The sequence below is a fragment of the Canis lupus genome, chromosome X (assembly GCF_011100685.1).
Source record: "Canis lupus familiaris isolate Mischka breed German Shepherd chromosome X, alternate assembly UU_Cfam_GSD_1.0, whole genome shotgun sequence".
Taxonomy (NCBI): Eukaryota; Metazoa; Chordata; class Mammalia; order Carnivora; family Canidae; genus Canis; species Canis lupus.
In genome coordinates, this window is record NC_049260.1 from 19,639,545 (window position 1) to 19,667,097 (window position 27,553).

General features: G+C 39.1%; 1 protein-coding gene across 1 annotated transcript; it reads left to right on the forward strand.

Annotated features, from left to right (window-relative positions):
* Positions 1 to 553: 553 nt before the first annotated feature.
* Positions 554 to 25,170, forward strand: CXHXorf58 (chromosome X CXorf58 homolog). Its single transcript, XM_038587085.1, has 9 exons — positions 554 to 712; positions 3,097 to 3,232; positions 6,294 to 6,393; positions 8,678 to 8,772; positions 9,560 to 9,671; positions 16,236 to 16,367; positions 21,822 to 22,051; positions 24,197 to 24,359; positions 24,910 to 25,170. Exons 1-9 carry the CDS (start codon positions 661 to 663, stop codon positions 25,084 to 25,086), a joined length of 1,197 nt encoding a protein of 398 aa, XP_038443013.1. The 5' UTR covers positions 554 to 660; the 3' UTR covers positions 25,087 to 25,170.
* The last annotated feature ends 2,383 nt before the right edge of the window (positions 25,171 to 27,553 follow it).

The window sequence follows — 27,553 nt, forward strand, 5'->3', positions numbered from 1 at the left end:
GGCTTTGAAAGTCTCACAGCCGGAAGCAGCCGACCCCTGGGGCCTGGAATTATCTCACAAAAGGTTTTCAGATTTTTTTTTTTACTGTAGGCTGGAAGTTCCTAAGGTTTTGAATTTAATCTAATTCGCCATGTCCTTTAGTCTCGAAAGGCCCTGGGGTTTTTTTTCCCTTTAAAATACTTAAACATATGCCCCTCTCTGGGAATCAGATGTCCCTTAATGCTACTAGAAAAGGCAATAATGAGAATAATTATCTAATTAACAAGAATACCAAACACTAACGGTGCTTACTATATGCTCAGCTCTGATCTAAACTCGTTACACATACTCATCTAATCTTTCCGACAACCCAGGTAGGTGAGTACGATTATTATTTTTAATATAGTAGAAGACGAAACCGAGGCACAGAGAACTAATTTGTACAAGGCCACATGGAAAAAGTGGGAAGCCTGTGATCTCGCCTAAATAATTGTTATACTGTCTCATAATGGGGGTGTGTTTCAAATTTCAATCTGTATTACACGTCCTCACCCCATAGAAAGTGTAAATTCATCCAGGCGAGCATCCGCAAGATTGCGGGGGCTTGTGTGGGGCCGTGTCTCTGCCCTCCAGCCAAAGACCACTGGGAACACATCTGTAGTTGAACAAGTTGGGTTTATTATGTTTCGTTGCTGCGAGGAAAACACGCAACTTGGCACAGCGGGGCATCTCAGTGAGTGCGTGCTAGATTTATTACAAGATGTGGGCTGATTTGCCTGGGGTGGCGCAGTGTTAAGGATCCAATTGTCCATCTCAGCTCCGGTCTTGATCTCAGTGTCTTGAGTTCAAGACCCACCTTGGGCTCCACGGTGGCCTTGGCCTTGCAGCCTACTTAAGAAAAAAGATTTGGGCGAAGCCTCAGCAGCTCAGGGGCTGAGCGTCTGCCTAGGGCTCAGGGCGTGATCCCGCGGTCCTGTGATTGAGTCCCGCATCTGGCTCCTCACAGGGAGCCAGCCTCTCCCTCTGCCTGTGTCTCTGTGTGTCTCTCATGAAAAAATAATATCTTAAAAAGAAAATTAATAAGAAAAAAGATTTGGGCTTTGGTTGGGTGATTTGGGGGCAAATTCAAAGAAGCCAGGCTTTGCTCTAGATTGGGTGTTGTTAGGAAGCCAGGATAGCACCAAAGCCCAGCTGTAAGTGCCAGGCCAACTCCCAGATGTTAAGGGCTGCTTTTTCTCTTTCTCGGGAGAATCTATGTGCCAAGCCATCCCCATTCCTATACCCAAGGACAAATACTGAGAAGACTCTGAAGGCTCTGCATTTGTAATGGAATGTCACGTGTATAAAAGTGTGAAGTATAGTGATAAATTAGGGCAGGAGTTCTTAAATATTTTTTCCCAAGATTTATTTATTTCAAAGAGAAAGAAAGCAGGGGGAGGTGCAGAAGGAGAAAAGTTTCAAGCATACTCCTGGCTGAGCATGGATTGTAGTGGGGCTTGATCCCAAGACCAATGAGATCATGACCTGAGCCAAAAGCAAGAGTTGAATGCTCAACCTGACTGAGCCACCCAGGCACCCCAGGGTAGGAATTCTTGATTCAAGCAGTATATGAACTTAGATGGGGAAAGAAATTACAACTTTATTTGCGCTCATCTCTAACTGAACTTCAGCATTTCTTTCAATTTTAGTGTAGGCAATAAAGCACAGAAGTATCAGCAGTATCTGGGACTTTGTCATCGGTAGAAAGCACAGATATTTTCATACAATGTTACACTCATGGCAGATTTCTTGACATACCATTTCTGCTCATTACCAATTCACAAATACAGGAGTTATTAGAGCTCTCATTTTATTTAATGCATAAAGAGGATAGGTTCCTATAATTTTGTTTTTGGAAGTATTTTGCAGTGATTTCAATATAGAGTCCTTTGTGATCCTATGTGTTTTATGTTATGCATTTAAAAAACGTAATTCTTGGTAGTCGTCCATAAGAGTCCATCCATAGAAGTCCACAACACCAAAAGAAAATTAAGAGCCCCCGCTTTAGTAGAAGAGAATAAGCAGTGAGTAAGAATTTGGGAACCGCATCCAAATCAGAGTAAGGCATCAAAAGATAGAAAACCAAAGATAGAATCAGTTCATTTAGTACACACCCTTTTAACTTTACCACAAGGGGAATTGAGCTACCAAAAGGTTAAGGAACTTGCCTTAAGTCCCACAGCTATTCCATGATAAAACTAGGACAGAAATTTCTTAGACAAGCATGTAAAAATTCTCCATTCTCACTAGACATGGAGGATTCCATAGTTAGCAAGATGTTTCTGGCCCTCAATGAGCCTTGTTGGGGTGACAGCCAAGAAAACAGATTATGGCATAATATGAGAAGTACTGTAAAAGAAAAACATGTACAGTATTATGGGACCTTGGAGATAGGGTGAACAGTTGTATGAAAAAGAAGATGGAAAACGTCAGAGAAGAGACATCAATTAGCTGGGGTCTTGAAAGGTAAATTGATGTTTGCTGGCGGTAGGAAAGAAGAAAGAGAAGAGAGAAGAAATGGTGCGTCAATGGCACAGAGTTGAAAAACATTAATTTTGCTGAGAAGTTCTTGTTCTCACAGAGTCTAGAAGATGAATGCTGGTGAAAGTTGGTATTTTGATATTTGAAAGAGTAGACCGTAGATGGAGAAAAGTCTAGAACACCATTCTAAGGAGTCTGGACTTCAATGTGGAGGAAATGAAGTGTCCCTGAAAGACTTTAAGCTGGGAAGTAAGAAGGCTGGATTATTGCTCTACAGAATTAACTCCAGCTGCAATGTGGAGGAGGGCCAGAAGGACACAGACTAGAGACTGAGGGACCAGTTAGAAGACTATGGATAGATGCACTTGTCTTTTCCACATCCCTCAGAATATTTTTAGTACCTAAAACATGTAAACTGAAAAAAAATAAAAAATAAAAATAAAGCATGTAAACTGTAAGCAACATTAAGACATCCATGGTGCCTTCCTTTGTAAAGGATTCTGGAAATAGCCCAACAATCATATAGCACTTGAGCCTTGTCCAAACGGTGCAGTAATATAGACTATGACCTCAAATGCTGAATCTATGTACTTTCAGAATACTTCATCATAAGGAAAATGAAGCACTCCTCAAAGGTGTCAGTTAGTGGTGTTCCAAAATCAGATAATCCACGCTCAGGAAAAGACTACAAAATGCATTTGTCAAATATTGGAAAGAGAAAAGCAGTACAACAGTAAGTAGCCATCTTTCAACCTTTATCATTTTCCACAACTGGTCAGTTTCCATACCGTATTTGCCCAGCTAACATCAAACACTTCTTGTTTTGTAAATTAGAGGGCTTTTTGTGTGTTTTAAAATTACTTTTGGGAAAAAAAATAAATAAATAAAATTACTTTTGAATTGAATAGTAATTATTATAATTAGTTTTTCATAATTTGCAAAGCATGTTAACACACATTTCTTTGATCCTGACAACTCTGTGAAGCAGTCTTATTATTACATTTTATAAGTGAGGAAGCAGCAACTGGGAGAAGGTAAGTGATTTGCATAAGGTTAAACAGCTAATAAATGGCATCATCTAGGAGTTAAAGCTTTGTTTCTGTAAGTCAAGCCTTTTCTTTTTGTTTGTTCTATCTGTTAAATAGGACTTATTTTTAAAATTATATTCAAGTAATTAACATGTAATATGTTATTGGTTTCAGGGGTAGAGGTCAATGATTCATCAGTCTTATATAATGCCCAGTGCTCGGTAATATAGACTATGCCCTCCTTAATGTCCATCACCCAGTTACCCTGTCCCCCACTTCTCTCCAGCTATCCTCAGTTTGTTCCCTATGGTTAAGAATTTCTTATTGGTTGTTTCCCACTCTGATTTCATCTTGTTTTATTTTTTCCTCTCTTCCCCTATAATCCTCTGTTTTGTTTCTTAAATTTTACATATGAGTGAAATCATATGATAACTATTTTTCTCTGATTGAGTTATTTCACTTAGCATCATACCCTCTAGTTCCATCCACATTGTTACAAATGGCAAGATTTTGGTTTTTTTTGATGGCTGAATAGTAGTCCATTGTGTGTGTGTGTGTGTGTGTGTGTGTGTACATCTTCGTTATCTATTCATCTGTTGATGGACTTCTGGGCTCTTTCCATAGTTTGGCTATTGTGGACATCGCTGCTATAAACACTGGGGTATGGGTGCCCCTTCAGATCACTACATTTGTATCTTTGGAACAAATGCCCAGCAGGGCATTTGGTGGGTCATGGGGTAGCTCTATTTTCAACTTTTTAAGGAGCCTCCATACTCTTTTCCAGAGTGACTGCACCAGCTTGCATTCTCGCCAACGGTGTAAGAGGGTTCCCCTTTCTCTGCATCCTTGCCAACATCTGTCATTTCCTGACTTGTTTATTTTAGACATTCTGACAGGTGTGAGATGGTATTCCATTGTAGTTTTGATATCTATTTCCCTGATGGTAAGTGATGTGGAGCATATTTTTCATGTGCCTGTTGGCCATTTGTATGTCTTCTTTGGAGAAATATCTTTTCATGTCTTCTGCCCATTTCTTGATTGGATTACTTGTTTTTTGGTTGTTGAGTTTGATAAATTCATTATAGATTTTGGATACTAGCCCTTTATCTGATAAGACATTTGCAGATATCTTCTCCCATTCTGTCCGTTGTCTTTTGGTTTTGTTGACTATTTCTGTCGCTGTTCAAAAGCTTTTTATCTTGATGAAGTCCCAATAGGTCATTTTTGCCTTTATTTCCCTTGGTCTTTGGAGACATGTCTGGCAAGAAGTTCCTGTGGCCGAGGTCACAGAGGTTGCTGCCTGTTCTCCTCTAGGACTTTTTAAATTATTTATTTATTTATTCATGAGAGACACACAGAGAGAGGCAGAGACACGGACAGAGGGAGAAGCAGGCTCCATGCAGGAAGCCTGATGTGGGACTCAATCCCGGGACTCTAGGATCATGCCCTGAGCTGAAGGCAGATGCTCAACCACTGAGCCACCAAGGCATCCCTCCTCTAGGATTTTGATGGATTCCTGTCTCACATTTAGGTGTTTCATCCATTTTGAGTCTATTTTTTTGTGTATTGTTTATGGAAATGGTCCAGTTTCATTCTTCTGCACTTGGCTGTCCAATTTTCCCAACACCATTTGTTGAAGAGATTGTCATTTTTTTTCCATTGGAAAAAATACTCTGTCAAAGATTAGTGACCACAGAATTGAGAGTCCATTTTTGGGTTCTCTGTTCCATTGATCTATGTGTCTATCTTGGGCCAGTACCATACTGTCTCGATGATTACAGCTTTGTGATATCGCTTGAAGTCTGGAATTGTGATGCCACCAGTTTTGGTTTTCTTTTTCAACATTCCTCTGGCTATTAGGGGTCCTTTCCGTACAAATTTTAGGAGTATTTGTTCCAGCTCTGTGAAAAAAGTTGATGATATTTTGAAAGGGATTGCATTGAATGTATAGTTTGCTCTAGGTGGCATAGGCATTTTAATGATATTTTTCTTCCAATCCATGAGCATGGAATGTTTTTCCATTTCTTTGTGTCTTCCTCAATTTCTTTCATGAGTGTTCTATAGTTTTCAGAATACAGATCCTTTAGTCAGACCGTTTCTACTCTACATCTTACAGTCTGCATTTTGCCAGCCAATGGTGACATTATACAGGAGTATCTTTCTTCACATGTAGCTTTGTGAGGGGTAAGGATGGGATTGGGGGGTTTTGGAGAGAGTATCCCTACAATCTGCTGAGATGTGAGCAAAAGTAAAATGATTCTCTGACCTGACTGGAATGAGCCTGGTTCAAGCCAAGATCAGAGAAGGGGGTTTCTTTTTTAGGGCCTGGTTGTCTGTTCCCAGAAAAGAATTGGACCTACTGTAACTTTGAGTATTCTATGTTCTATTTTCATAGCACTTGGACTAGTTGGACAGTGTTTTTAAGAACTAACTATAATGAAATCATTTTAGGTCATGGATGTTTTTAGAAAGCAAATTTGTCTCTTCCTACATTTTTAGTTATAATATATATGCCTTTTGCTGATAAAGTTTTAGCTGGGACTTTTTTTATCTCAAGGGAAAGATTCTCAAATATCTTATATCCTCATTCTGACTAGATTCTGCAAATGACCAGTTCCAATTACCACATCCAAATGTTCCTTATCAGATCAGTCTTAGGGTGGAGAATGGGAGGGTGCAGGGGGAAGAAGCATAAATTGAGTTCCCCAAGATTTTAGGAAAATGAAAACTACTTCACTAATCTTAATCTCTTGTTTTTCTTCTCAGAACTAATAGAGCTATTTCAGCTCGAAGGATACAGAGAGCTTGGTTATCTCATGTGAACAAAAGAATATTTAAACTCCTAAAGCACACAGTTTGTGCAGCGGTATGTATTTTGCTTTTTGTTTTCTCTGACACATCTAATTACTTATCAGCTAAAAGGTCTGTTAAGTAAAGTATGTAACCTTTTAAAAATCTCTTCTATATGAATATGCATGGGATTCTGAGATTGCTCCTTTGTTTATCCCTAAATGAATATTTCTGGATTTATTTGTAAATAATGTGGGTGACTGTTATTTCCTTTTCTGAAACTAAAATGATGTTTTTAAAAAAATCAATTTCTTATTTGAAGATGTGGGACACTGATCTTCCAACCAGAAAAATCTCTGAATTAAGTGCCCTTACCTTCCACCCAGCAATTTTACTTCTAAGAATCCATTCTACAATATATGTACAACTTCATTGCAGTATTGTCTGTAACAGCAAAGAAAGTAAACCATAAAATGTCCACCAATGGGATGCTGGTTAAATAAGTATTTATACTTATTTATAAGTATAAATGGTGCTTTCATAGTGTTTAACCTTGCAGCCTTATATGTGACTCTGCAATATAAAGATAGCTAAGATATCTCATTAAGGAAAAAAGCAAATATAGAATAGTATGAATAATATGGTCCTATTTAAGCAAAAACAAAAACCTCCAAAGGTGCATATCCCCTCACCCCTCTGAAAAACAACTCTGGCAATGCTAATAGAGTATATAAAGCTTTCCTTCGTATAGTACCAAGTATTCTAATAAAATTACCCATGATTACAATAGTTTATAATTAGTAATAGCCACATTAAGGGAATTTTAGCAGCTCTGAAAAAAATCATGAAGTCTGAGCAGTTTATACACTTCTTCACCATCTGACCCACAGATGCATTTCTGATGCCAGTAAAAGCGGAATACCTCAGAGAAAACCCGCTCAGTAAAGAGGTGACATTTCAGGTCCATTACCCATTGTCTTCACATATGGAACTTGCATTTAATTATCATAATACTGATTTTGTTATAACTTTAGATGTTTATAGTAACAGAAAGAAGGAAATTAATTCTTTTTAAAAAATCTGTTATCCTAACACTTTAAATTCCTACCTGACATTAATAATGCTTTGTCATTTTAAAAGCCCTTTGGTGTACATTTTTATGTGATTGTCATTGACATAGAGGTTGGCAGGGTCATGTTGGGGTGGAGTGGGGGCTTTATTTTTTTAACTTGCAAACACTATCTATCTATTTATTTATTTATTTATTTATTTATTTATTTATTTATTTATTTATTATTGGTGTTCAATTTGCCAACATATAGAATAACACCCAATGCTCATCCCATCAAGTGCCCCCCTCAGTGCCTGTTACCCAGTCATCCCCACCCCCCGCCCACCTCCCTTTCCACCACCCCTTGTTCGTTTCCCAGAGTTAGGAGTCTCTCATGTTCTGTCTCCCTCTCTGATATTTCCCACTCATTTTTTCTCCTTTCAAGTGGGGGCTTTGAGTCAAATAAATCTCTATTTGTATCTTGGCTTGCCCATGTACTACCTGTATGCCTTTGAATAAGTTACAGACACTCCCAGAGTCTCAGCCTGCTCATTGGAAAGATGGGAATGATAATATTTGAATAATACTGCTGAGTTATAAGGATTAAATGAAGTTATGTATATAAGGCATGTAACAGAATATGCGGTATATAAAAGGTGCTTAAAAACTAGTAGCATTACTATTACCATCCTCATTTTACAGTTATTTTTTTTAGATTTTATTTATTTATTCATGAGAGACACACAGAGATAGGCACAGACACAGGCAGAGGGAGAAGCAGGCTCCATGCAGGGAGCCCGACGTGGGACTCAATCCGGGGTCTCCGGGATCACACCCTAGGCCAAAGGTGGCGTTAAACCCCTGAGCCACCCAGGCTGCCCATTTTACAGTTATTTATTCAATATCAAATACTTGCTAAACCTGCTGTGTTCCAAGGACTGTACTAGATGCTAGGAGTATGGTAAGGAAGAAAGACATGATCAGTACTTTCATGCCACTTACAGTCTAGTAGAAGACACAGATTAATTCATAGTTAGTTATAATACGTGGTGAAAAGTGTTGTCATAAGGAAAGACCTGTGCCTGGGATGTCAAGGAGGGACACCCACTCAAGCTTGAAGGCTAGAAGGATAAAGTAATTGATTCAAGATTACACAGGTACTAAATGGAGGAGCCCAGACCAGAACCCAGGTCTTCAGAACTCCAAGCCTGGTGCACTGTTCACTTTACCATGCCACCTCTGTTATTCTCAGTAAGTTACACCTGGACAGAGTACCATTTTCCATTTATAGCATCATCATCTATTTCAGGAATATTGTGTGACACGTGAAATACTGAAGAAAGTGAGCCCCTTAGAGGCTGAGCTTGTGAAAGATCCTAGCATGAAGTATAAAGTTAGATTCAGGTAATATTTCTATACTGGTTTATTTCAAGAAGCACTTAGTTAAAATGAAAAAAACCTTATAAATGTATTTTCTTTTTTTGAAAGATTTTATTTATTCACGCGAGACACACAGAGAGCGGCAGAGACATAGGCAGAGGGAGAAGCAGGCTCCCTATGAGGAGCCCAGTGTGAGACTCGATCCCAGGATCCTGGGATCACAACCCGAACTGAAGGCAGACGTTCAACCACTGAGCTACCCACATGCCCCTAGAAATGTATTTTCTTAAGTCCTCATAAATTCTCAGGGTTGTTCTTAAATTTACATTTATTATGTGAGGAAACTGAGGTATGACTCTTGGGCTAAAAGTTGGCTTGAGAGTGGCTCATCTCCCATGATGTGTCCAGTCTGACACGTGAATGAGAATAGTTTTGAGCACACACACCCCAATGTGGCTCTTTCATCTCTGTAATCGATTTCATTACCCATTCTTTTTTTTTTCTTAAAGATTTTATTTATTTATTCGTGAGAGACACAGAGAGGCAGAGACATAGGCAGAGGGAGAAGCAGGCTCCTCGCAGGGAGCCTAATGTGGCCCTCCATCCCAGACCCTGGGATCACGCCCTGACCCGAAGGCAGACACTCAACTGCTGAGCCACCCAGGCATCCCTTCGTTACCCATTCTTTCTGTGCTCTGGCATAGACTTTACCCTGCAAGCAGGAAACTATGAGAATAATCTTAAGTAGAGGAGGAAGGTAACTAAGCCCTAACCCTGATGCCAAACAACTAATTTTTGGTCTTTATTTCAGATTCAGTGGTGAAACGTTTCCACCTTTCATCGTATTTAAAATTTTTCTGCATACTGAAGGCCATGGTAACAAGTATTTCAACGGAAAAAATTTATTAAAGCCATCAAGTGAGGTGATGTTTCATGATGTACACTTTATGTTACTTTATTTTTTAAAGATTTTTGTTTATTTATGAAAGAGGGAGACAGAGATAGAGCATGAGTGGGGAGGAGAGGGAGAAGCAGGCTCCTCTCCCCAGGATCATGACCTAAGCCAAAGGCAGACGCTTAACTGACTGAGCCACCCAGGCACCTCCATTTTATATTACTTTAGCTTCTTAATATCTGCATGGTATCTGAATTGCATTCGAAGTATACAGACTAAGTGATTTCACCATTGAACATCCCAGCAGCCAGGTAGCATTTTTTTTAATCTCATGTTTCAGGGTGTCTCTGTTTATTAGCTAAAAAATATTTGGAATGAATTACTGATAGAGGCCCTAAAAAATACTGATCAGTTTTCTTTGTATTAAAATTTTGGTTTAAAAAAATAAAAATAAAAATAAAAATAAATAAAATGTTGGTTTGTGGGACGCCTGGGTGGCTCAGCGGTTGAGTGTCTGCCTTCAGCTCAGGGCATGATCCCGGGATCCAGGATCGAGTCCCACATCGAGCTCCCTGCGAGGGAGGGGCCTGCTTCTCCCTCTGCCTGTGTCTCTGCCTCTCTCTCTCTCTCTGTCTCTCATGAATAAATAAATAAATCCTTAAAAAATAATAAAATAAAATTTTGGTTTGTTCATGAGAGACTCTTTTTTTGGTATATTTTTTTATTGGAGTTCGATTTGCCAACATGTAGTATAATACCCAGTGCTCATCCCATCAAGTGCCCCCCTCAGTGCCCGTCACCCAGTCACCCCATCCCCCTGCCCACCTCCCCTTCCACTACCCCTTATTCATTTCCCAGAGTTTCTATGGGAAAGAAACTGAGGGTTGCTGGAAGGCAGGTGGGTGGGGGGATGAGGTAACTGGGTGACAGGCATTAAAGAGGACACGTGATGTGATGAGCACTGGGTGTTACATGCAACTGATAAATTAGTGAACTCCAAATCTGAAACTAATGATGTTCTATATGTTGGCTAATTTAATTTAAATTAATAAAAGAAAAAGAAAATTTTGGTTAGTAATGGACTAAAGTGGCCTATTAGGGCTTTTAAATTATGCAGACCATTTGATGCCATTCTATTTGTTTTAATGGTATTTTATCATTGTTTCTTTGATTCTGGTAGCATATTCAGAGAAAAGTGAACTGGACTATTGAAAATGAACTTTTAAAATATTTATCTTTCTTTATATGAGTTCTCATACTTTTAAGTTTCAAGTATATTTACCATAATTGTGTCTGCAGGATAGGAATCACCTGAGAATATTGTTAAACAATATAGTCTCTGATTCAGTAAATCTGGGATAGGAAATGAGAGTCTGCATTACTAACCGGTTCCCAGGTGTTGCTGCTACTGCTGGTTCTTGGACCCCACGTTTAATAGCAAGGATCTGCAATGCTACTACAGCATAGATTTTGCTCCTTTGGCCCTTATACATGACTATAATTGAGAAAAAATGCATGCATTCTCATTCTCAGCCTTTCATAAATCATACATCAAAGGTTATTTTCCTATAGCCTTCTGGAGATATTTTACTTAAAAAGTATGGCCCATCTGAAGTCATCAGTAATGGTATGTGTTCAGAATAGAAGACCACATAGCCTGGGAGTTTCTGATCAGATCCAGGATGTACAGCATTTATTCTCTGAAGAATGTTAGAAAAGAAAAAGAGACTGCCTTTCTCTGTGTTCTCAGGCAACGTCAGAGAACATTTCATTCAGTTTCAGGATATATCAAATGGACTATGTGTTTTCATATGGAATATGGTGTTGCAGAGTCATTAATATTTGTTCATTTATATAAAATGACTTCACATGCAAAAGTTGATATTTATCTTACATTCAGGGAATAAATTCATGCCACATTTATGTACAGAATAAGCTTATCATACCTATAAAATATCATCAATTGTTGCTTTTCTGAGATTACATGATGAGACTTTTCCAGGAACAGAAATTCTCCTGGGTCTGCTCCCGGTGGCCCCTGCTGTCTGCAGGCTAGAGCAAATGAGAAACTTAGAAGCCGTGACTGGAAAGGACTCTGTGTATATTAAAACTCATTAAAATGCTGCATAATAACTTCAGTTTTTATTTAAATTACAAAGTAACTTGGGAAAAAAGGAAATAGCACAGAGATTTTTTTAAAAAAGGAAACTATGCCTCATGCCTTTCTGTGCTGTGACTTTCACTCGCCTGGGGTTATCACTGTTAATAGTTTACTGTGTATCCTTCATTTTTTTGCCCATAAAAATACACAAACATGTTTTTTAAAAATTTTTGTTTTTATTATGAAAATGTAATAGCACTAGTTTGAGTATTTCACTAAACATTCTGAGAGGATTTAAATGATCAGAACATGAAAGAACAGTTTAGGATTCCTTTTTGAGCTACATAACAAACTCTGGTAACACCTGGATTCATGGTTGATAGAAAACCTATAGAATTATTCTTACTATAAGTTTACGCCAGTCCTTTGAATAGAAATTGTGTGTTTAGCAAGACAATCCAACTTTCCTAAGTTCATTTCTTTCTTTCTGTTTATTTATTTTATTTATTTTTAAAGATGTTATTTATTTATTCATGAGAGACACACAGAGAGGAAGGCAGAGACAGGCAGAGGGAGAAGCAGGCACCATGCAGGGAGCCTAACGTGGAACTCGATCCCAGGACTCTGGGATCAAGCCCTGAGCCAAAGGCAGATGCTTAACCGCTGAGCCACCCAGGTGTCCCTCTTTCTTTTTTTTTAAAGATTTATTTTTTAAAAGTAATCTCTATACCCATCTTGGGGCTTGAACCCACAACTCCAAGATCAAGAGTTTCACACTCTACCAACTGAGCCAGCCAGGCACCCCCCCACTTATTTCTTAGTATGAAATAAATAAGTCAGTTTTAGTTCAGACATATAATCTAAGTTCACTTATGAAGAAGGGGAGTTTCACAGTTTTGTTGTTGTTCAGTCTTTTCCCTGGTACTTATTTCCATTTCTAGTTTCATTTTCTTATCATTTCCCAGTAGCATTTCTCATGTGTTCACACTTCGCACGTGCATGTGCGCGGACACACACACACATACACAAAGTGAAAACAAGTGAAAAGATATAGAATAGCCTAAGCCATTTTTGAGAAGAACAAAGATTTACATTAACTGATTTCAAGACCTAAAAAGCTGCAATGATCCCACAGTGTTGTGATGGCCTAAAGACAGACATGTAAATCAATGAGATAGAATAGAGAATTCAGAAATACACCCACTCATAGATGATCCATTGATTTTCATCAAATGTGCCAAGTCAGTTCAAATGGTGCTCGAACAATTGGATAGCCATGTGTACAAAAGAGAGATCTCATTTCAGTTACCTACTTCGATGATCTATTTTCAGAGCAATGCTTATTTACAGAGGGTTGTCACTATAGTTCATCCTCCAACTATATTTAGAATATTCTAAAGCCTTGCTACTCAAGAGTGTGGTCTACAGACCCACAGCACTGGCATTCCCTGGAACTTACTAGAAATGCAGACTATCAAGCCCCTCCCCAGACCCACTGAATGAGCATCTGCATTTTAACAATCCCCCCAGGGATCCCTGGGTGGCGCACGGTTTGGCGCCTGCCTTTGGCCCAGGGCGCAATCCTGGAGACCCGGGATCCAATCCCACGTCAGGCTCCCGGTGCATGGAGCCTGCTTCTCCCTCTGCCTATGTCTCTGTCTCTCTCTCTCTCTCTCTCTCTCTCTCTATGACTATCATAAATAAATAATAATAATAAAAAAACAATCCCCCCAGATGATCCTAGGCACAAACTAGTTTGACAAGCACTGTCTTACAGGTGCCCCCCCCACACACACACACACAGCGTGGCCTAGAATGTCTCTGGGTAATTGACAGTTCTTAAACATGAACATCCAGCAACCATTAGTTTAAATTGAAGATCCCTGTTCTTTTTGAGGATTAGGCATTTATGTAAAAAGAAAAAACACCATTATTAATAATAACTGCCCTCATTGAGCACCATTGAGTCCTGTGTTAAACATTTTGCGTGCATTATCGTTGAATTCTCATAAACTCTAGAATGTAGATTCTGTTATCTTCAGTTTTAAAAGACCAAGTAACTTGCTGAAGGTCTCAAGCTAGAAAGGGAAGGAGCCGATATCAAAACCCAGTGATCCTGACTCCAGAGCCTGTGCTCATAATTAACCACTCCTGAGCCAGCGTGCCTGCTAAATACGTTCCCTTATACGGGCTCCTGATAACTCCAGCACAGTCCATGTTATTCCCATTCAGCCTGTGAGGAAGCCGGGACTTGGAGAGGCTTGCCAGGGGCAGAACTGACACTTGAATACTTCTCCATCTATCCACTGCACTGTGCACACTTCGAGGTTGAAACCACACCAGCAGCTGTGCTGGTTTCATTAATTCTGAACTCACGTATAATTGAACTGTTCCAAACCGAGAAACCCTGTTCCTGTGCAGGATACCAGTTCATGCTACCTTCGTGAGAATTTCCAGCTGGGCGGGGAAGTGACTTGAGATAGTCGCTTGACAAGGGCAGGTGTGGATCTAGGCCAGCATGTACCTGTGGGGCCGTGGGGGCTTCTGGGCCACAGTGATGCCAGGTATCAGGGGAAGTGTCAAATTTAGAGATGCCTGCCTTTGACCTTTTGTTTGAGTCACCCACTAAGAATGGAGCCTGCCTCTTGAATCCTAGTCTGATTGGCTGCTGTCCTAGACTCTTCGCCTCATTTCGGCCCTTCCCTTTCACCTGGTGCTGGGCACTTCTTTCCCATCCCTTCCTACCCAGAAGTACTTTCCTGAAGCTAGCCATACAGCAGATGCCTGAGAAAGAAAGAATGGCCTCCATGCTGGCTATTGGAGGCAAACTTTTTTCAAACCCCTGTCGCAAGTGGGCAGCGAGCCCTCCCCGTGCTGCCCGGCATAGGGATTTTTGGCTGGATCCCGGGATGGGCCTCACACAGCTGAGCCACACAGCTGAGGCAGTGTACAAATAAGGAAACCGGGGCTTGGAGAGGTTGTGGGTGGTGGCTGAGTGGAGTAGAGTGGGGAGGGACTGGCAAGAAATACCCTTACTAAGTAGCTTGAGCTAAAGTAAAATACAGTTATATCTAAAGAAATTCTCAAAGCAGAAATTATACAGCTTTCAGATGTGTTCACTGTATAGTTTATTTGCTTTTACCTTTAGCATCACCATGAGGGTAGTTAATGAGAACCCACGGGAAATTAATTGCAAGAAAGCATAATGGTGACACGTGCCAATACTGTCTTTTCTTTAGATGCGTAGTATGTAAAGAAACTAATGAAACGGAAAACAGAGATGATCTGCCTAAAGGAAGGTTCATCACAGAAACTGTTTCTGTCCCTTCCATGTAGTACATTAGGAATAAAACTACCACCATTTGAATATTCTTTCGTTTTCCATGTATGTCCGTGTGCTAAGCTTTGGATTTAGAAAAATAAATAAAAAAGGAATATTCTCAATAACAAAAGTGAAAATTGAAATGGAAACTATATCCTCCAGGCTCATTGTCGTATTGTGTGTTAAGTAAAAAGATTCCAAATTCTGATCTCATCTCAAGCGGCCTCACATCAACATTATAACCTGGAGTTCCCATGTTTTCACAAATACACATTCTGAGATTCAGAGGGAAAGAGAAACTGATCTGGAATCCAAAGATATTTGAATTTTATTCTACGCCAGTCTCCATTCTCATAAGCATATGCTTTGTGGCCAGAAGCATAGATATGTAATATAAATATGTGTTAGAAGAGTCAGCACATACTTATGGGGGGTGGGAACGAGGGTGGGGAGTACTTAAGTCTCTACTCAGTCTATGTATAGCTCTTAGCAAAGGATGGGCGTATGTGGAACGGTATGGTACAGACAGGGCCAGATGAGATTTGGGCCTCCATATTTTCTGGCATTCTTCTACCTCTGCCCTCCCAGGTATTTTCCTTTAGTACAAAATGCCAGCGTTTCGGAGAGAAAAAAAAATGCTTCACTACTCTTTGGCCACAGAGAATGAAGTCTGAAGGAGAGGAAGGTCTAAGCAATGTGAAACATACATGTTTCCATTTGGGGGTGAGGTATTAACTAGCGCATAAAAGAGAGTTGGCCCAGTAACACCTTTCACTGCAGTTCCTAGGGCAACCTGTTTAATAACCAAGGAAGTTTTCTCTGCCTTGACAGCATGAATGACGCTATAGATTTGTTTTGTTAAGGGAAAAGAATGTTTTTTAAGAGGGGAAAAAACATTTTTAAAACACTGTGGTTCTCTGAGGGTTGGAGACTCAGCTACATTACATTTTAAAACTATGTAGATATGGTTATGGAAACGAATTTTAAATGGTTTAAAAACTCTTATACAATCTTTTCTTTGTAAATACAGTCTTTTTATTGAATAGCAAGCTGCTAGAAGAAAGGAACAGTATTTTATGTGTTTGTCAGAAGAAATATGTAAAGTGTGCACTGATAATTATTGCTATTATACTACTGTTTTAAAAATCTGTTTTCTATTCTCTTTATAGGCAGTGGCTGATGCTTGCAAAATTATGGGGAAAAAGAAGTTTTACCATCAGGTTATGGAAGATGAATGTCTTTTCCAGAAGTTCAAAATAACTGATAAAATAGATATTGTCACCCTGAAAGACTACATGCAAGTAAGGAATTGAGATTTAGATATTAGAAACAACAATTTTTTAAAAAGCTTTCTGTGGGCACCTGAGTGGCTCAGTTGGTTAGGTGCCTGCTTTCAGCTCAGGTCATGATCCCAGGGTGCTGGGATCGAGTCCCACATCGGGCTTCCTGCTCATTGGGGAGCCTGCTTCCCCCTCTGCCCCTTACCCTGCTCGTGCTCTCAAATGAATAAGTAAAATCTTTTAAAATAAATAATCTTTAAAAACTCTTCTGACCTTATCCTCCAAGAGAAAGGATCATACATTTTTTTCACTATAGAAAAATAAGCATAATATAAAATTTACCATCTTAAATGGTATAATTCAGTGACATTAAGTATATTCACAATGTTGTTCAGACACCACCACTATCTAGTTCCTGAACTTTATCACCCCAAAAGGAAACCTCCCTTGTATTAAGCTGTCACTCCCTGTCCCTCCATCACTCCAGCCCCTATCACTCACTAATCAGCCTCTTGTCTCCCTGAGTTTACCTATTCTGGATAGCTTGTATTCATGGAATCATAAAATATTTGGCTCTTTGCATCTGGAGAATGATAGCTAATGAATGTGGCTTTTCCTTTGGGGTTGATGGAAATGTTTTGGAATTAGATAGTAGTGCTATGTAGAGTTAATTTACTAAATGCACTGAATTGTGTACATTTAAAATGGTTAAAATGGTGAATTTTATATTTTGTGAATTTTATCTTGCTAAAAAGTAAAAAAATCAAGTACGTGTTGCTAAGAGAGTATATGATGGAGATTTGACCTATTGAGAAGGGGTTATTATTATTATTTGGGTGCTTTGTGGTACAAGTGACAGATTATTCCCAACCACAGGAGGCTTAAACAGCAAGGGAATTGTACTGTCCCATGTCTGAAGTCTACAAAGAGGTGGGTCTCAGGCCAGCTAATAATACAGCAGCTCAAGGACATCAGGGTCCTCTACAGTGCTCTTGTCTTCCTCCACATGGTAACAAGATGACTATCACATTCTTAACTTCCTTTAAAGTCAGGAACAAGGGGACTCTTAAGTACCATTTTCCTTTTTATCTCAAGAAGAAATATCTCTGGGGGTGCTTGGCTGGCTCAGTTGGTGAAGCATCCAATTCTTGATCTCAGCTCAGGTCTTGATCTCAGGGTTGTGAGTTCAAGCGCCCCATGTTGGGCTCCATGCTGGACATGGAGCCTACTTAAAAAAAAAAAAAAGGAAGAAAGAAAGAAAGAAAGAAAGAAAGAAAGAAAGAAAGAAAGAAAGAAAGAAAGAAAGAAAGAAAGAAAGAAAGAAGAAAGAAAGAAACAGAAGAAAGGAAGAAAGGAAAGAAAAGAAAGGAAAGAAAGAAAGAAAGAAAGAAAGAAAGAAAGAAAGAAAGAAAGAAAGAAAGAAAAAGAAAGAAAGAAAGAAGAGAAAAATCTTTGCCAGAAGTCCCCAACAGACTTCCCCTCAGATCCCATTGATCAGAATCCTAACCTAATTGCTGATAAAGGAAAATGAGATCATTTTCCACCATTGACTTAGAACCATCATGGTTCATGTGCTGGGGCCCTCCTTCCTAGAACACGTGGCTGCTCCATACTTGAAAAAAAAAAATCAGGGCTCTGGAGGCAAGGAAGAAGTGGGAAATGGTTGATGGGCAGGCAATCAACAATGTGTCACAGCCTCAGTCTGGGGCTGAGCAGGTGCTGTGCCCCAGGCAGAGGCTCTGTGGCAGGAGGAACTGCAGGTCTGTGGAGCTGGAGAAGAGAGAGCAGAGGTTTGGGCAGGCAGCCTGGAGGGCTGGCAAGAGAGCATCAGACAGGCCTTTTGACAATAGCAAGGTATTTTTCTTTTTCTTGATCCTGTGTGCAGGTAGAAGCTGGTGCTTCTTAATGTGTTAAGAAATGAGATGATCTAATCTAATGAGTGAAGGGATCTGTCTGGCTGCAGTATAGGGAATGGATTAGAGTACAGCAAGAGCCTTCTCCTAGTTTGGATGTTCCTGCTGTATTTCAGGAGAGACGGTGGTATCTTGGCTGAGGGCTGTGAGGCTGGAGACACAGGAGATAATTAGAAAGTAAAAGCAATGGGCCTTGGTGACAGACAGCAAGGCAGGCTAAGGGGAGGTGTCCGGCATGACTCCTAGGTTCCTGGTTTGCATAATGGATTGGACAGCAGTACTAAGTCAGGAACCTTAAACTAGATACCTGAATAATAATAATAATAATAATAATAATAATAATAATAATAGCAAATGCTGGTGTAGTACCACCTCCTTTTATTCTCACAACTCTAAGAGGTAGGTACTATTATTACTGCCATTTTACAAGTTCTAAAGAAACAATGGATACAAAATTTCTGGATAATAATAATAATAATAATAATAATAATAAATGGCCTTAACTGTCCACTCAGCTAGTTCATTGTGACACATGAAATTAATGCAGTGCCTTGGAGACTCCCAATTCTGTTTTCTTTCCTTTAGAGTCTTAACCTGGAAAATGAGGGAATTCAACCCTCATTTGAAATAATAGAAATAAATAGCACTTTGGGATGCCAACTATCTTTGCAAAGTATGTGGCTCACATACTTGGAGCGTATGACTGTGCCAAGGATTGGTGTCTTAGGAAGAAGTCCCCAATAAATATGTTGGGAGAAGCATGGTGATTGCTGACAATCATTTTATCAATTTATTTTTTTTTCTTTTTTTTTCTTTTTTTATTTATGATAGGCACAGAGAGAGAGAGAGGCAGAGACACAGGCAGAGGAAGAAGCAGGCTCCATGCACCGGGAGCCCGACGTGGGATTCGATCCCGGGTCTCCAGGATCACGCCCTGGGCCAAAGGCAGGCGCCAAACCGCTGCACCACCCAGGGATCCCATTTTATCAATTTATTGAGCCCCTTATGGATACAAGCACTATTGCTGGCTCTTTTTATGTATAGTATATCTCCTTTAATCTTCAAGTTTGTAGATTATGTGACCCTTTAACAGATGAGAAAAATGGAGTTTAATAAGATTTCTTAAAACTTGGGACACCTGAGTGGCTCAGCAGTTAAAGCATCTGCCTTTGGCTCAGGGCGTGATCCCTGGGTCCTGGGATCGAATCCTGCATCAGGCTCCCTGCATGGAGCCTGCTTCTCCCTCTGCCTCTATCTCTGCTTCTCCCTCTGCCTCTATCTCTGCCTCTCTATCTCTCTGTCTCTCTCATGAATAAATAAACAATTTTAAAAAAAACTTGCCCAAGTCACTTAGCAAAGCACAGAGCAGGTCATTGACAGTTCTGAGATGTTTACTCATTTTACTACTACACTCTGAGCAAGTAAAATATGTAGTCAGTCCTCACTTTGCACAGTAGTGCAGGGTCATGAAAATGTGCAGCAGTACCTCGCTGGCTTGGTTGGTGGAGCATGCCACTCTTGATCTCAGGGTTGTGGGTTCAAGCCTCACAATACATGTAGAGATTGCTTAAAGATAAAATCCTTTAAGAAAATGACCATGCAGGCAGCCCCGGTGGCCCAGCGGTTTGGCGCCGCCTTCGGCCCGGGGTGTGATCCTGGAGACCCGGGATCGAGTCCCACGTCAGGCTCCCTGCATGGAGCCTTTTTCTCTCCCTTTCTTCTGCCTCTCTCTCTCTCTGTCTGTTATGAATAAATAAAATCTTTTTTAAAAATGACCGTGCAAGCTGAAACCACGCAAATCAAATTTAATAATCAATGGGAAAAATCATGATGTTCCATACCTTTAAAAAAAAAAGCTTGTCAAAACTAAAAACTCTCTGTCTGTTATAAATATATAGGAAAATGAAAAACAAAACATTTACTACATGATAATTTAAAACACTGGAAACGTTGAGGATTAAAAGTGTTTTATTTCCTTGTAAAAACTTTATCAACGATAAATATACTAAAAAACCATTGAACTATATACTTTAAATGGGTGAATTGTATGGGATGTGAATCTCAATAAAACTTTAAAAAAACAGTTTATGAGGAATAGTTTAAACAGCGCTTACCTTCTTAGTCTTCTCATATAACTTAAAATACATAGTAAGCCTCTTTTCTATGCCTTAGTGAATCGCCACACTCCTTTCTTTTTTTTTTTTTTTTTGCCACACTCCTTTCTAAGTGCAGATTACCTACCAACATTTTATCCTTTGCACTTTAAATGTTATGAAATCTCTCAAAGTTCCTTTAATGTGAAGAGTCTTTTGTCAGCGTCACTTCCTCTGGAACAGCTGCATCCTTTTCGTCACAACCACTTGCCTCATTTATGCCGCTAAGTTCACCTTCACCACTTTCCTTCCTCTTGCTGCCCACCCGCAGTCTCTTGAATGACGGCAATGTCAATATCCCTTATTTCTTCTAACTGCATTTACGTTTAATTTGAATTTCATTTCCAACATTATCACTTTTTTGTTTCTCTGTTGGCCTATTCTTTTGATTATCTTTTTATTTTTTTGGCAAAATGGCACATGTGTTTATTACTGGGAAACAAAGAGGTGACACAACTACATACTTTGCTCTCTGTGTGTGACCTGAATAACAGATCATCAATGGCCAATCACTGACACTTTGGAAGAAGGGACATGATTTGTCACTATTCACTACACATATCTGTTATTTCTGTAGTGATCTATGGACTGTAAAGCTATCAGCAAAGTTTGTACTTCATACAGTTATTGAGTTATACTGCAGAAACTGAAATTTGAGACATGTTGAAGGACTGGGGTCATTCAGTCAAATGGTAGTAATTAAAATCTGTGCATGCCTTAATGATACAAAATAAAGACTGCTTGTGGGGGTGTAGGGATGTGTGTGCATGTGAGAGAGAGAGAGAGAGAGAGAGACATACCTTAAATACCTAGCTGATATTCTGTCCCAGCATTGTAGATCCTCTAGCCCTATTCCTGTCTCTTAAATGAACATTTTATAAGGTTGATTATATATATTTGCATTTTAACATTCCTAATTTGTTATTTTAAATTTAAAAATAAATACATAAACGTGGGATTTCTACAAATGCTCCAAATGAAAATAGTGAAATTCACCACTTGATACCAGAGGTGAACTCATTATTTCTTGTGCAAATGTCCTCTCAATCCAAGCATATTATGAACTAGCACTACCAGGTATGCAGGTCATGTATTTGGCATTAAAATGTTTATTCATTAGATTAAAAAATATTTATCATTAAATAAAGATTGAGTGAGTGGGGTACTATGTGTGTGATGCTGTATGACAAGGATCCTGTCTTGTGGTGGGGGCGCTAAGTACACAGAGAGCTAAAACATCAAGTAGTCAGTAATAAGCCATAGAAGAAAGTTGCTGATTAATTTCAGAGATGGGATCAAGGAATACTTTTTGGATGAAGTGACATTGGACATTGGAACCTTGGGAAATGTGTCTTAAAACATTCTGGAGTACCCACAGCCGATCATTCTTACTTGTTTTTTCCATATAGTATTCCAGTCTTCTGGACGAGACCCCTGCATCTTCTGGTGGTAGAAATAACTACTGGCGAAAATTAGACCTCAAAAACATCCCCAGGACAATGATAATATATGACATAGTTGATTATGCAGAGTCTGGAATAATATCAAACCGTCTACAAAAAGAAATGAAGTATCTATTACAGAGACCACAAACAGAAGAGATGCGTCAGCGTCAGCTACGGATTGTTTCTGAAGTTAGGTAAAAGTAACAGTTTCCTGGGGTTACAATACTAGAGGTGTTTCTGAAAATGTTCACATTCTGCCAAATAGCTCATGAAAGATAATAATAGGGCATATGGGAAAAATAGGGTTGGGGCAGATTGCTCAAAACGTACACATCTTTGTAAGTAGAGCACTAACCAAAAGGACAATTGGAACCTGGGGAGATAACTCGCACCACCAGACAGGCAGCTCAGGATGGCTAGAGGGGGCCACAGCAAATATTAAAAAACGGACAATAGAGTTGAAATGCAGGCAACTCTTTAATTGGAGCGGGTAGTCAACACAGAGGTAATGCAGATGGAGGTGGAGCCCTGGGCTGGCATGGCTGCCTTTTCAGCGTATGTGAGAGGCAGTGCAACCCGCCAATAACCAGAAAGCACCCCCCCAAGGGTGGGGAGTATGGTGGGGGCAGCAAGGGTGGACTGTGGGGTCAGGGGTGCCTCTGGGGCGAGAGCCCTAGATGCAGGTGCTAATTCTTGTTTTCATAAATACAGCCCAAAGGGCCCCCGTTGCCTATGCGACACAGAGCTGAGGACCTTTTCCTTTTCTGCTGAAGGTTATAATTCTACTCTTGCGATTCTGGCTCCCCTTGCTGAGGACAAATTGCATATAAATTACAGTGACATTATTCTCTTCTTTAGCAATAGCATGTGAGCCAATTCACATTATAGAAGCTCCTGTTGTAGCAAAAGAAACTGTATTATGATCTGAAACAATGCAGACAGAATATGACTGCTCCAATTATATTCCTTTTTTCTTTCCATTACAAGTCTCACCTAGCCCATCTTATTTACAAATGAAGCTTTCTTTCTTAAGAAAAAGAGATAATCAGATTGAAGAGCATCTATTGGTAGTCTATTTTCATGGAGTCATATTTGAAATGAAAAAATACTCCTTCGGTACACAGAGGAGGCACTGGTCTTCTTGTCAGGCAAACACACTGGGTTTTTTTCAGGGCTAGAGATGAGTGGTGCTGACCCAATAATATAATTTAGCCCATATATTTTATGATTGAGGCTATACATTTGCCAGACAGATGGCCTGGTGTAGGGTGCAGTCTGTCATCATGAAATAGATTTTCTCTAACTCATCCATATAGACACTGAATATAGAACTTAACCCTATTACCACCAAGGTCAAATAAATGATGTAATTTTCCCTGCCACCATATATAACCCTAGGCTCCCTGCTATTTGGACTCTTGCTACTGATTATCTAAGAATGAGCCACTTGAAGAGCCAAATTAAGTAGCCAAATTTTAAATCAATTAAAGAGGGAAAAGTACTTTCTTGCAGATTTCTTTGAATGCGGTGTTAGTTTGGGATCTCTCATATCAAATATTTGAATATGAGTAGTTTATTTGAGAGGTGATTCCCAGAATCACTGATGAAAGGGAGACAAGGAAGGGCAGGCAGCCAAAACAGCATGTGTTAGCAAACAGGTTACTTCTGCGGGTGAAGGGAGCTTAATCCCTCTTGGGAGTATCCAAGCCATTACAGAACGTGCACCTCAAGTTATCTAGTGGGGGCAAGGAAGTTGGGATATTTATAGGCTGATGTGCATCACTCAGTGGCTAAGGACTGTTTCTGAGGGAAAGTGTTAATTCTCAGGCACTTTCCCAGAGCATGGGCTCTCGTTTCCACAAGAAAGCTGTCATGCCAAGAGAGGCCAATGCTGGCAGTTGGAAGTTGGGCCTATGTACTTTGTGGTGGTAAGGCCTAGGGGACTGTGGGCATGGTACCACCTGTATCTGATCCCAACACTGATAAAGACAGCTTGTTTTTTCAGCCATTATGAAATTTAATACTCTTTTGTGTTACTATGACTACTACATGGTATTTTCCAGGAAAACTGATTTTAAATTGATACCATGTTCTATAATTTTCATCATCATTGTGATCCACATCATCATTTATACACCTTCATAAGTGCCAAATAAAGAGCTATGCCCTATAATTTAAGCAGAAATGATGCCTTTGGCCTAAAAACTTACAGTATTGCTCCAAATATAGAGGCCTATGATCTAGTTGCTAGAAGATGCTTTAATAAAATTTGCAACTTGCTTTACATTTAAATGTTATTTTGTGCATTTTTTTCTGTCTACAATTCAAATCTTTTCTAGATGCCCTTCATCCGTTTCAGCTATCAAACCTTTATATCGGCCCTACCAACAGCAGAATCAAATTAAACATCTGGGTCGTCAATCCAAGCAAGCTCTAATGAATGTGGAAAAAATGAAAAAAGCTTATAAGATGGCTAAAGAAAAAAATGCTTCCGTGGGGACTGTAAGTTGAACTCGTACTGAATTCATTGTTTTGGACACTAGTCAAACTGTTAGTAATTCTTCTTCTGTAAGTAGAATTTTCCTAATTTACAAGTTCAAGGCTAAAACACCTTTGGTATATATGTGGATAGTATAAAGCTGTGTTCCTCTTGGTAACACATGTTTTAAAAATTCTTCAACAATATAGCTAATCTGATAAATACCAGCTGTTTTGGCCTCACATCTGTATAAAGTGGCAAACAACAACAGTCATCTCTGTATGATGACACTATTGATTCAGCACATCTCAAATAGTGCTTTTCTCAAAATAAAAGTCATTTCTATCTAGACTTATTTAAAACTATATGCATAAAGTCTGCCTCAGTATATTCCTACATTGTAGGAATATTTACAACTAACATAGCTATGTATTACTTTGTAATTCTTTAAAAATCTATATACGGTATAAATTTTTTGAAATGAGGCTAAGTATAAACAGTCCATATAAAAACAGAAAGTAGTAAAAAACCAAATGTAAAATCCTTTCCTCTTTTATTTATAATTCTACTTAGGAACCACAAACGGACAAACCAGGCACAAAGCAACAACAGTCAATCATCTTCTCTACCCCATCTTTTGACATTGTGAAAGTTGATGAGCTTGTGTCAGATGAGGAATTGAGAAAAGAAGAAAAGGAATTATTTGCCTGGTATCAAGACTTGTATATTAATAGTTCTCCATCATGTTAATATACAGCTAACTGATAGAAAACCAAATTATTTAACAGTCTGTCTTGCTAATATGCATATTAAAGGAAAATGAAATATAAACAAGCCCTCAGAATGCTCTCTTAACCAAATGTGTGACCGATTTTTAAGCCATTTTAGTCTTACCATAAATACTAATATTTTTTACTGACAGAATTTTAATCTGAATAAATTATTTCTACTAGATGCCCTTGAACTAGCTGTATATAGTTTTACTCAAGAAATGATTAGTAAATTAATCCCTGGAACTTTTATTCAATTCTGATTTTCCTTCATTTTTAAAAACATCTAAACAGGCCATGCTTAACATAAATATTAGAATTCACAGAATAAAAGGCTGCTCTTGCATCAGCTTTTTTTTAAACTGGCATGTTGTTTTTACAAAGCACCTTTTGATTGACCTATTCTAAATTATAATACAAATAATAATGAATTTGTTACTATAGTAGACACGACCTAGCATACCTAATCATTATTGAGGATTGTAAGGACCTGGGGCAGAATGTCTCATCTGCTTCAATGTTGTATTGGGATATTTTTCAAGTATAAAAAAGGTTTTGAGTAATATTTACTGATCTCCTTTTGATCTGATCATCTTATTCCTGGTATAGTACAAATTATTGATATTTTTTGTGATCTAGGCTGTTAGATTATATCAAACCTTACCAGGAACTACGATAATTAGACAAAGTACATTCTTTTTTTTTTTAGTTTTTTGCCTTTTTAAAATATTTTATTTATTTATTGGAGAGAGAGCAGAGCTAGAGAGAGAGCATAAGCAGTGGGGGTGGGGGCCCAGAGGGAGTGGAAGAAACAGACTCCCCACTGTGCAGGGAGCCCAACGTGGGGCTTGATCCCAGGGCCCTGGGATGGTGACCTGAGCTGCAGGCAGACACCTAACCAACTGAGCCACCCAGGCACCCCAACAAAGTGCATTCTTTATTGAACTTTAAAAATACAATTTTTGGGATCCCTGGGTGGCGCAGCGGTTTGGCGCCTGCCTTTGGCCCAGGGCGCGATCCTGGAGACCCGGGATCGAATCCCACGTCGGGCTCCCGGTGCATGGAACCTGCTTCTCCCTCTGCCTGTGTCTCTGCCTCTCTCTCTCTCTCTCTCTGTGACTATCATAAATAAATAAAAATTTTTAAAAAATACAATTTTTGATTTTGTTTAACATTTAAAATATGGAGGTTGATAGCTGATTTAACTCAGGCAAAGCAGTCTATAAATAGATCTCATTCTCTATTAAAACATTTTCTTAAGTGATAAGGAATATTGGAGTAAATGTGTATGATTCCCACTAGAATATATTTAACATAAACATGTACTCTTCCATATTAATGTATTATTATTTGATATCCAAAATTAGGATGGATAATCCCCTTGTTTTCAGAGCTTGTACTGGGCGCCAGTTGAATAGAAAATATGTATTTATCCTCATGAGTCATACATACTCATTCATTAAGTTGGGAAGCAGTCCCTCATCCAATCAAATTCCATTCAGGTTCAGTCTACCCATAGTATGTGCAATAACAAAGCTAGGGAAGATTTCAGGTAACAGGTTGAACGAAAAAGACAAAAGAACAGACTCTACATTTCAGGGCACCCACTTCTCATATTTCATTAGCTCTGACTTTGTCCCATTGTAATGCCTAGCTACGAGGGAGGCTGGGAAATGTACACTTGTTTTAGGCAGTTATGTACCCAACTAAAATTCTATTGTTATAAAAGAAAAGGATAATGGATATTAAGGCATAAATAGCATCCACTGCCAGACAGAGATCAGGTCTTCTATTGATTATTTTAACTCACATTAAACAGTGTAACCACATCACAGAAAATCTTTTTAAAGGTAGAATTACACATAATCTCATCACTGTAAAATAACAACTGTTTTCATTTGCTTATATCTTTCTAAATACATACATATTTTCACATGGTTGTAATCATAAGTAACAGATTTTAAATTTTCACTTAATATATCTTAAACATAGTCCATTAAAAATTAATTTTTAATTTTTTAATTATTTATTTATTTATTCATGAGACATACAGAGATGCAGAAACATAGGCAGAGGGAGAAGCAGGCTCCCTGCAGGGAGCCTGATGCAGCACTCAATCCCAGGACTCCGGGATTGTGACCTGAGCCAAGGGCAGACACTCAACCACTGAGGCACCCAGGTGCCCCAATTTTTATTTTATTTTATTTTATTATTTTTTTTCCAATTTTTATTTTTGAAAAATTTTTTTTACTTTAAATTCAGTTAGCCAACATATAGTACATCATTAGTTTCAGATGTAGTGTTTGAGCACCCAGGTGCTCCAGACGCCTGGGTGGCTCAGCGGTTGAGCATCTCCCTTTGGCTCAGAACGTGATCCCGCGGTCCCAGGATCAAGTCCCGCATCGGGCTCCCTGCATGGAGCCTGCTTCTCCCTCTGCCTCTCTCTG